General features: G+C 36.3%; 1 protein-coding gene across 2 annotated transcripts in view; it reads right to left on the reverse strand.

Annotated features, from left to right (window-relative positions):
- The window catches only part of VWA8 (von Willebrand factor A domain containing 8), a 389,233-nt gene that overhangs the window by 177,158 nt on the left and 199,964 nt on the right, over positions 1–12,111 (reverse strand). For both annotated transcript variants that reach the window (XM_014549735.1, XM_005878642.2), the window contains exons 24-26: positions 10,709–10,828; positions 8,051–8,256; positions 6,385–6,536 (exon numbers count right to left, since the gene is read on the reverse strand). In XM_014549735.1, coding sequence (XP_014405221.1) covers positions 6,385–6,536; positions 8,051–8,256; positions 10,709–10,828 — 478 coding nt within the window. The remainder of the gene's footprint in view (positions 1–6,384; positions 6,537–8,050; positions 8,257–10,708; positions 10,829–12,111) is intronic.

Consider the following 12,111-nt stretch of genomic DNA (forward strand, 5'->3'; position numbering starts at 1 on the left):
GGAGGATGGAAGGAGGGAGAGGATGGGGGTAAGAGATTAACCAAATAACTTATATGCATAACCCATGGACACAGACGATAGTGTGGTGAAGGCCTGGGGGAATGGTGTGGGGACGGGGGGTTGTCAATGGAAACAAAGGGGACAACTGTAATACTTTCAACAATAAAGATAAATTTTTAAAAAAGAATAAACAAAGCAGCATTAAAAATAATGAGTTGAGGACAAAGAATATGGAATAAGAAGGATGATCACTTAAATATAGAGAGCAGACAGACAGCGCTGATGGTGGTGGTGGTGGGCAGGGTGGAGGGACTGGGCAAAAAAGAAAGAGGTCACAGACAACAGTGTGGTGATTGCGGGGTTAGGGGGCACAGAGGAATGGGTGGAGGTGGAAAAGGGTGTAAGGGTGATAAATGGTGATGGGGAAAAATAAAAGAAAAAAAGTAAGAAAAAAATGCAATAAATAAATAAGTATTTTATAGACATGAGTGCCTCCCAAGGAAGACAGGGTGAGAAAAATGCATAACTTTAGAAGGTAGAGATAAATTCTCTGTATGTTTGACTTATTAATATACTTAGAGGTAGAGTATATTCCATCTTAAATTTATGAAATGACAATTCTCTCTTCTTAAGAACTGTCAGGTTGAGGGTGGCATGTAAATTTAAGATAAAATATTATATAAATCATTTAAAAATTGAGGCTGAAAAGGATTTTCTTCCTTTAAAACAAATGTTTTCCCTAACATGTGAGAGTTCATAAATTACTTTGAAAACACTTTTAAATTTGGAAGAGTTAATGTGCTAGCAGTATGTTTTTCTCAAATAAAAGATAATTCAGAAATAAAAGTTCATTTGAGGGAAAAACAAACTTTGATTTGAAATTTATGTCTATTTATACTGGAGTATGTCATCTATATGCTTTTGGTTGGTGCTTGGACCTAATTATGTGTGTGTGTGTTTTTCCCCCCCACAAATGACATTTGAAACTAAAGAGCTCAGATTAATTTTTAAGAGCTCAGATTTTAACCTGAATCTTCCTATCTCTACCTAAATTTTTTTCCAGTGAATCTCATTTGGTTATGTTCACCATCTCTTTGGCATATCTTTCCCATGTATTAGAAACTTAAAAGGGAATAATAATAATAATAATAATAATAATAAAACCCTCAAGAAGTACCGTGGGACAAGGCAAATGCAATGTGGGGGTGTACGTAGCCAAATCTGGCCACGGTACTAAGATCTGGGAATATATTATAGATCAGGAAAAGAGCTGCATTTTGGTGCGGTCCTCCAAGGTAAAATAATCACCCAGTCAGACATGGCCCAAAGTACCAGGTTTAGCAAAGGTTTCATAAAGAAGATAAGTAATATTCACCTCAGAATATCACTTTGGGCCTTTTAAAAATGCACAGAGACTATGAAATATGTATCATCACTGCACTATTTAGGAGGACAAAAGGGAAAATGACAGCATCTCTCTTTTGGGAATTTGACTAAAGATCATTAACCAAACAGCCAAAGTATATTCTGATTTCAGCTCAGGAAGAAGGTGCTGTAGAAGATTTTACAAACAGTGGTCTGGTATCATCTCCCCATGTGAAAACTTCCCTCTTCTACATTTGCTTTATATCTCTTTTTAGTTATATGTAGTGAGAGAAAAATTATTTTTCTATCCATATCCATTTTATTCTGGACTCTAGGAAAGTTTGCTCCCATTCAGTAAGCACTGTAGTTGGATTATAGTACAAGAAAATAATAGCTTTCGGCAAAAATATTTTTATTCAGGGCAAAAGAATATATATTTGTTTGTTTGTTTACTTGTGTTAATTCTCACCAGAGGATATTTTTCCATTTATTTTTAGCGAGAGTGGAAGAGAGAGGGAAAGACAGAGGAAAACATTAACATGAGAAAAAATGCATTGATTGGTTGCCTCCTGCAGGAGCCCTGACCAGGGCCCAGGCCACAGAGGAGCCTGCAACCAAAGTACATGCCCTTGACTGGAATTGAACCCAGGATCCTTTGGTCCACAGGCCAATGCTCTATCCTCTGAGCCAAACTGGCGAGAGCAAAATTACCAAAAATTAAGATTACATTAAAAATGCAAAGGATGTTAGAATAGGAAGGAACTTTATTAATCTTATGAAGATGACTATATATTCTGGCCTCACTAGGGTAGTCTTATTTTATATCTCTTTTTACACAATTATTTTTTTTTCTTTTCATAAAATATTTTTATTGATTTCAGAGAGGAAGGGAGAGGTATAGAGAGACAGAAACATCAATGATGAGAGAGAATCATTGATCGGTTGCCTCCCGCACGCCCCCTACTGGGGATCGAGCCCACAACCCAGGCATGTGCCCCTGGCCGGAACCAAACCTGGGACCCTTCAGTCCGGTAGGCCGACGCTCTATCCACTGAGCCAAACCAGCTAGGGCACAAGAACCATTCTAGATGATTGTGCTAAGCCATTTACACAATTATTAATAGGACCCCTTACCATTTTCAAAAATGTCCTAAAGTGATAAATTACATAGTTATGCTATCCTATAAAATAAAAGGGTAATATGCAAATTGACCCTAAAGGGGGAACGACCAGGAATGACTGGTAGCAACGACACGCACTAACCACCAGGGGGCAGATGCTCAATGCAGGAGCTGCCCCCTCGTGGTCAGTGTGGTCCCACAGGGGGAGCACTGCTCAGCCAGAAGCCGGGCTCACAGCTGGCGAACACAGTGGAGGTGGCGGGAGCCTCTCCCGCCTCTGCAGCGGCGCTAAGGATGTCCAACTGATGGCTTAGGCCTGGAGGGGAGCGGGCATAAGCCGGCAGTCGGACATCCTCCGAGGGCTCCCAGACGGCGAGAGGGTGCAGGCCGGGCTGAGGGACCCCCGAGTGCACAACTTTCATGTACCAGGCCTATAGTCTATAATAAAATGCCCTCTTTTTACCAATAGGTTAAAATCTGTTTCTCCCTGACCTGGACATGCAGGTTGAATGTACAACTATCTACTGAATTCCCAGGCCATTGGTTTGTTCACTTTACCATGCCACCCTTAAAGTAAAAGGCTGATAATTTGATAGAAATACACACACAGAAACTGTAGATTTCACTAACGGGCAATGATATGACATCACTACTTTTGAGCTGCCCAAGACACTGCAATTCACAGATGAGGAAAATATGTTTTGAATGTATAAATTGTAGTCTACTATTATCTCCACCCCAAGGGAAAATTCCCTCATCTTCCACATCTGCAATAACTCTATTTTTAGCTATATGCAGTGGGTGGACAACTCGTTGTTTCCATCCCCATCTTAGGCACAAGTGTGACCATCTTATTTCCAGGCTCAATGTACCCAAGTATTTTGCTTCCACTCATAAGTACTAGAGTCGGAATTAATGTGCCATGGCAAGAATTTTTCACTTTAGAACTAAGGTCAGTAATAAATAAGTTAAATTATTTTACCTGTCTTCCTTAGAAAATTACCAACAATTTTATTTTGATTGCGCTTACCAACTAATATGTATTTTTATTTCAAATTGTATGAGTATAAAAACAGTTATTTTTAAATCATAAGCCTAGTTTCCAAGAACCTAGAACTCTAATTATATAAATTTGTTAATGGTAATAAAAACCATCCTATTTCCAATTGAAAATAAAGATTTAGTTTATTTAAAAAGCTAAAAAAACATGAGTGTAATAGAAATTTGCATATTGATGACAATTTCTTGAACTTTCTAATACAGAAGATAGACCATACCCATTAAATTACCAAACTAGTTCCAAAATGCCCACAAACACTGCTAATCAATTAGTAAAATAGTATTTTACAGAAAGCTTTACGTATTAGCTCTGACACCAAATTGTTAGTGTAGGTAGCTAGATATTAATAAAGGAAGGGAGCAAAGGGAATCAGACATTAAGCATAATAAACTAGGGAGCTGAAACAAATATTGGGCATGCTTCACTGAGAAGCTATAGCATTCACAGGTTCATTCACCCACTCCAGGAGACCATCGCATCCTCTACCCTTGGGACTTAATCCTTGGGCAAACCCCAGGCAATCTCCTACCAGGCAAGAAGAGTACCAGGGAACTGCCGGCCTGGTACCAGATTATCAGGATTATTGGGAGAAGGAGGAGAGGAAATTCCTCTGCTGGGTGCATGCAGAGTAGAAGCCAAGATAGCAAAGGGGAAAATCCTTCTATTATGAAGCATGCCCAGTAGAAACTAAGATGGCAACTATAAGGGGCAGAGCACAGCCAGGGGCAAGAATCAGATTGGGTAAGAGACACAGAACCCCAGAAGATCCAGGAAACGGATTGGTTAGGGGGAAGACCCATCAGAAGCCTGGGGAAAAATTGGGAAATTGATTGGTTATTTTGAAAGGGCACTCGGTCCTTCCCAAGCCCTATATAATATAATCCAAACTTAACAAAGCGGCTTCTCTCTCTCTCTCTCTCTCTCTCTCTCTCTCTCTCTCTCACACACACACACACACACACACACACACACACACACACACATCTGGTCATCTGGTCTCGCCCAGTGTGCTCGCACATTCTCTTTCCATAGCAGCCATGTGGGCCTAGCAGCTGCCTTAGGCCTGGAAGCCTCAAGGACTCCAAGTGTAGACTCTAAGCCTGGGTACAGCAACATAGCCAGGAACAAACTAAGGTAGCCGGATGGGGACAGAGACTAAACTGGACTAAGCCTTGGCATCATACAGGATTTCTGGGCCTGATGAAGACAAGGCTGGAGTTTTTCCACAATGGGAATGAGGGAGATGAGACCTGGGGAACCTGGGGGAGCCATCCATTTCAACCTCACACACACACACACACACACACACACATCTGGTAACACATGCTCGCCCAGTGTGCTCGCACATTCTCTTTCCATAGCAGCCATGTGGGCCTAGCAGCTGCCTTAGGCCTGGAAGCCTCAAGGACTCCAAGTGTAGACTCTAAGCCTGGGTACAGCAACATAGCCAGGAACAAACTAAGGTAGCCGGATGGGGACAGAGACTAAACTGGACTAAGCCTTGGCATCATACAGGATTTCTGGGCCTGATGAAGACAAGGCTGGAGTTTTTCCACAATGGGAATGAGGGAGATGAGACCTGGGGAACCTGGGGGAGCCATCCATTTCAACCCCAGTAAATCCTACCACAACACCTCAACCTCCCATGCATGGGTCCTCCAAAATGGTTTTCTCACAACTCCATAAAATGACCCCATTTCTACCAGCAACAAAATAACTTTTTAAAAAAAATTTACTCACTCATTAATAATATAAACCAATTCACTGATAATTTCTAACATAACTCTATTTTGAGCCTTTACCACAAAAGGGAAATATTTGTTTCTCTTTAAGAAATCTTTGAAGAAATTGTTAAAGCTTTAATGATATATTTTTATTGGCATATATTCTGATAAGTTTTTATAACTTCAAAGAATAAATGAGGATCATGTATATATTTAGGATACATATGTATTTATGTGGGTGTATACATAAACACATAAATATAGCTGGACTATAATATTTAAAACTTTTTTTTTAAGGAAAGTAGAGTGCTTCTTATATGAAACTAAAGTTAAATAATAATGTTAAAGTAATTATTGTGTCTTAGGAATTTATGCTAATTATTTTTATAGACAAAGTATTGGAATCTTTATCATTAGTTAGTAAGTTATGCATTTTAAAAATTGTTTTCTAATGACTTTGCATGGATTTAACTACTCTACTAATAAATTCTGTCAACTATCTTTCTGGTCAACAATATTTGCAAGATTCTTTGGTAAGGTTAAGTACGTAGCCTGTAATTACAAAATAAAAGTCAGGCAACTGGCCCACATGAAGCAAACCCAATTATTTTCACTACCTTTCATCTGTCAAGATAAAAAAATTAACCAAACATCTCTTAAGTTAATATAATTATAAATTTAGAAACTATCATAACATAAAAATATATGGTAACACAAATAAGAACATCTTCGCTAAATACATATTATCCGTTTACGCTGTTTTCACATTTGTACAATGATTTTGCACTAGGTTAAGAAATAGTGAGAGTCATAGTAATTCACAAAAAGACAGAGACTTAAAGAAACAAATATTTCCCTTTATTTGATTATATTACATCTACTCTTGGAACATTCAAAATTGAAATTCTCAATTTACAGGCTTCTAAATAATGCTATTTAACTGAAAGCCAGCCAGTAAATAGCAACATATATTTGAAAAGTTTACTTGTGGAAAGTAATTTCTACACCAACTTAGTTTAGTGGAGTATAAAGTAGATTCAGAATTATCAGCATTATTCAGAGAATTAGAACAGTAACACTCAACAGCATTTTATCAGTAGTGAGTTTGCCTTACTCCTTCGCCAGCTGCACACTGGTAGGCTTTGCTCCAATAGGTATCCCGTACTTGTGCAAAGTGTTAATTAAAATCTCCCTCATGTCGGTGTTGTAGGAATCAAAGTCAAACACGTTCCTAACCACACTGGAGAGACCTTCGGTGGGAAATTTCTGCATTAAAAAACACACACCTTATTATGTATATGATAAATACACAATATAAGTACAAAACTGATAGAACAATAATGATACAATGAACTTTAGCAGACATTAACAGCCTGGTCTCATAACCAGATAGGAGGAATATGTGCATTTTCTCTATTAATTTTGCTCTGATGACTTGGAATTTTCCTTTTTAAATAAATATTAGAATTTGAGGGGCCCAGTTCCTTCTGTCAAATGTTAAACCATGTTAGATGCTGGTTTCAGTGCCTTCCACTGCTTTCTGAAATCTCCTGACTTTAAAATGAATACCAGATTGAACAAATAAAAAAATACTGTTTAAACAGAGCAGAGCATTGAATATCTATACAGAAGTATTTAAAAAAGTCAAAGGTCTATGAAGAAATGAAAATATGATAACAGAACAAGAAAAGACAGAGAGAACATCAAGTACAGAGCACAGAGAAATGAGGTGTAACAGAGGGAAAGAAACAAGTTCCCACTCGTGTAAATACACACTACAGTGTCCTCGGGGTCCTTCACTGGCTATCTTTCTCACACACTGAGATCTGAGCTGGGCTTACCATGGTTTTACAATCAGAATAAAGCTTTCTATATTCCTTTGCTGGTTTTCCTTGGAGGGTTGGGGATGGGGCAAAGATCAAGAGTCATGAGGTTATAATTGCTAGCTTAAAGTTCATTTTCTTCTTATTTCATAATTATTAAATTTTTATTGAGCATTTTTCCAACTCATTACCTTAAATGAGTCTGAATAGAAGAATATGATTACATGAGTACAACAATACCTAGTTTTTTAAACAGTACAAAGCAAAATTTTAACAAATATCTTATGAATTACAATGTAGTCTTATTGTTATGTGTACAGTTAATTCAACTCAGTGCATACTTACAAGCTACCTAAGTTCTAAGCAAACATCAATTGCTGAATTTAAAATAACGAGACTTATAAACATTATATCTAATAATGAGATCTAACAATTATTTGTTATAGATATAATTTACATAGTTTTTTTTGTTTTCTTTACCAAGGTAGGTAGACTACACATTCCACATGGTTACAAGGAATTTCATTCTCCTGTTCATTTACTCTATCTTATAAAACTGTCTTGCAGTATTTACAGATATATAATTAATAATACTGTTGGTCCCTAGTTTGTTTTCTATACCCGTCTTCTATTTTCACTCAGATACTATGTGCTTGTTGTATAAAGTCAAATAGTAATAAAGTTTCCCTGCTGTCTCACTCTCTTGTTTCACTCCCCTTCCCCCCAACCAGATTTCATGGCTTATTGGTAATGGCCATGACAAAGAACTTCGCCAAACTTAATTCAAAGGCTAAACATAAAATGTCCATGGTCTTCCAGATTTAAATCTAGATTACAAACACTTATATCACCTGAATCAGTATAATATTTACAGAAATTGAAAGATTTGGTATAAATTAAGCTAAAAAAAAGACTGATGGCCTATTTTAAACCTTTATGCACAAGTGTTTGCCATACCTGTAAGTGCTTGACTATGTTGACAACTTCTCTGGTAGAATAAGGGTAGCTAATAATCCCCTGGTCAGCTAAACTCCTCAGCTCTCCAAAGGCAGCCACGAGCTTCTGAAGGATGGGCTCTGGCACATTTGGTCCATATTGCCTGAGCATCTCAAGCTCTGAGTGGGGCTTGGGATTATCAACTGCATGGCAGCTAAAAATATCACCTATACGAGAAAAAAATTCACATTCAGCATGCAGCATGCAATGAATCCATTATACTGCCATAGGAACTATGCAATGGTTGTTTAAAGAGCCACCGGTTGGTTACAAAAGCAAACTTTTAAATGTGTAAAACTGCACAGAAAGCCCCTCCACAATAGGATGATGTGGAGAAGACAGCAAATGACCACAGTTAAAGAAAAGGAAATTGAGTGATGCGTGGTTTATTCTGCATAGATTTGCTTCTATTAAAAAACTAAATAACACTTGGATACAATCTCATTGGGAGATACTCAAATATAAAGAGCATAAAAGAGAACCTCTCATGTGTTTCTGCCATCCCACTTGCTCCCCCACAGAAACCTGTGTTAATAGTTCAGTGAAATTATTCTTTCAGGTTTTTCTTAAACGCACACATACAAGCATATATAGTTTTGGTGATCTATTCCTTTTCCATTTAATTGGGAAATAATCTTCATATTGTTCTGAGACTGCATTTTTAACTTTAACACATTAAATATCTTGAGAAATTATATACATCTATCTCATATGCATGCTTTATGTATACTAAAAAAGGGGGAATCAGCATCATCACTCTAAATAATTTATACCTTGCGCAGATTGCTAGAATATAAGTTAGAAGTCAGTTTTGGAAAAGCAAGCAAACCTGCAGCGACAATGTCTAAATTAGAATCAAGAAAAAGGAATGTGGAAACACAAAATATTTCTTCTGTAATTTAGACAACTGAGAATATACTAGAAAAATATAATCTATGCTCAAGAAAGATGACTTTCTTATATTCAAAGTTCATATAATTCTACTGATTCATAATCCAGGAGATGAGGAACAAAAGGGAGTTAAAGTAAATAAATTTGCATTATTTAAGATGTTCATTTTAGAAAGAGAGGACATCTAGATCTTACTTTGATTTAGAAACCATTCGAATCATCATTTTATCATTATTACATATTTATAACAGCAATGGAATAAAATGCAAGTACCGAAGAAATCACTGCCTAAGAAAGGAAATCCAGATCTGTTGGACAGAATAATCATCCTAACCTTGTATGTCATAGACTAAATCCATTAAATATAAATGTGAAGAACAGCTTTTGCCTTTTTTTGCTTATGATCAAATGTAACGCTAATATAAAACTATAATACCCCTTATTAATTCATTCATCAAATAATTATTAAGTGTCTTCCATGTGCCAAGTACTATTCTAGGTACTTTACATGCTTCAGTGGTCAAAAACACAAAACCCCTGTCCTCATGGAGTGTTCATTCTGGCACAGGGTGACAATAAAAAATAAGAATAAATGTTAGAAACTCAATGTTTCAATGAAAAAGAAAAGCAGAGGGTAGGACATCAGAAATGGTGATGGTGGGGCAGTCAGGCAGGCAGGGCCTTATGTCTGCAAATGCAAGTATTGAAGATAAAAGCACTCTAGGAGAGCTTGCAGCTAATACAGACCCTACAGCAAGCACAACCTGGTATGTTCGTAGAAGAGGCGGCAAAAGAGAACGGTTGGAATAGAATGAGTGATGAAGAGAGCCGAATAAAAAATGAGGTCAGAGAGAGAAGAGGATTTGGGAGACATGCTCTGTGCTCTTCTAAAGAAATTCTACACATTACAAGTTTAATCTTGTACACATATCCCTCTTGCCTTTTGTTTTTTTTTACTAATTCAAATGGTAGACTAATATACCCACTGTTCTGATTTACTGTACTATTTTGGGAATTATATTTTAATCAGTATGGGTAAACTTACCCCATTCTTTTTTTAAGACAGCTGCATAGTATTCTATTGTGTGGATATAATAGAATTTCTTTATCCAGTCCCATTTGGATTGTTTCCAATTTTTTGCTACTATTAAAAAATGCTCTACTGCCTATCTTTGTACTTACATCATTGCATGGGTAACTCCCTTAGATGAATTCCTTGATGTGGAATTACTAGATCAAAATTCCTCCTAGGACACTGAGCCTGCTCATGTTGAGTATGAGAATTACCAGTATCCAGAATTACCTACTTGCTCCTGGTGGTTAAGGTTAGCCATGGGGCCCCTCCAATCAGTCTTCTGAGCTGGCTTCCAACCTTTTCATAGTTATGGGGATGTAACAAAAACCAAACACTAAAAACCATTCCTTACTTTGTATTTTACTTCTAAGAGGCCCTAAACAACAAAGTATAGTGTAACTGTTTAAGGAAATGAGCTCTGGAATCAGAGCCAAGCTTTAACAGCCATTATCTAAGTGCCCCTGGAAAGGTAGTTAACCTCTCCGAATATCAGATCTTCTTCTCTAAAATCAGGATAACAAGTTCTCTCCCAGGAGGTTGGGATGGTGACACTGCACTTCAAAGCATTCACTGATAGCCGTAAAAGGTGTTACTAAGACAGCGATATTATTGCTATTGCTACTGTTTTTGTTATTATCATTTATTACTTTTACCTAAAGTACCGAAGAAATCATTGCCCAGGAAAGGAAATCCAGGTCTGTTGGCCAGAACAATCATCCTAAAATCAGGATGAATCACTATAACATTTTCTCTTCCATTGACATTAGCAGAATCTGAAAAACAAAATTTCTATTTACTTTTTATTGACATTTAATAATTCTTAAGAATATCAAGTTATAGCCTTTAAATAATATAACAAGTTGTCATACTGTTCTATTATATTTTAAAAACACTAAGAAATATGGTTAATAATGACTTGTTTACAGAAAAAAACTTTCTTGAGAAAGTTTGCTTAAGAACAGAATACAGATAAATCATATACTAATTATACAGGAACTTGCATTTTTATGTTATTCAATGTACATTTATTTATTAAAAAAGCAAATTTGTCCAAATGTTGTCTTATGGTATTTTAGTTTGGCTTGAGATGCTGTTATTCCTTAAAAAATGAAAATAAGAACCAATAACAAGGAATAATCCAAAGCACACTCAAGGACAATCCAAACTTCCTTTAGTTTTTATCAAATCAGTAGCTGCATCACATTGCAGAGAACGTGCCATTATGCAGCTAAGGAGTGAGTCCTATTCAAACTATTCACTCTGAAACTTAGCCAAAGAGAAAAATGGTCTTGAACACAGTCAACTCATTTGTGCAATGCTGATTTATTTCCAATGAAAAAATTCTACCATAGTTCTTAAAATAAGTAATCTTAGGTTGACTGGAGCTTTTTGTGTACAAATATTTAAGGTATTAAGGGACTTGAATACTATCATTAAATTGATAGCTGTGAAGCACCTGCAGTTTCATTTGAGTTTATTAAAACCTGAACTTGCACTTTTTTATGATACCAAAAACTAACCTTCCAATGTACCATATAGTCTTAATAGTTTTAATGTTTGATCTCCATTAATTTTAGTAGTGGCAAATAATAAGGTATGTGGTCACAGGTAAAATTTAATTATTAATTAAAATAAAAAATGATAAAAAATGAAAAATTTAAAAAAGCAAAGAAAATAAAAAACAGAGCTCTAGAAGTGATGCTTTATGAAATCATGTTCAAAGGAGTTTCAGGGGCTCTTGTGTTTAAAACATTGTTTACACAATGGAGGGATAAGGACACACATGTAATACCTTAATCAATAAAGAAATTTAAAAAAATAAAACATTGTTTACAAATAGGAACAATCTGTCGAATCTCAGAAGGAAGGCTTGGGGAGGGGGGGTGTTAGGGGGCTAGAAGGTGTCAATGGGGGAAAAAGGGGAATAAAGATTAAAACTAATAATAATAATAATAATAAAATAAAATATTGTTTACAATCAAACCTGAGTTTAAAAAGTATGATGACCCCTTTACTTCTAGACTATCTTTAAAAAAATGTATGAGAAAAAGGGTTA

Source organism: Myotis brandtii, unplaced genomic scaffold (assembly GCF_000412655.1).
Source record: "Myotis brandtii unplaced genomic scaffold, ASM41265v1 scaffold569, whole genome shotgun sequence".
Taxonomy (NCBI): Eukaryota; Metazoa; Chordata; class Mammalia; order Chiroptera; family Vespertilionidae; genus Myotis; species Myotis brandtii.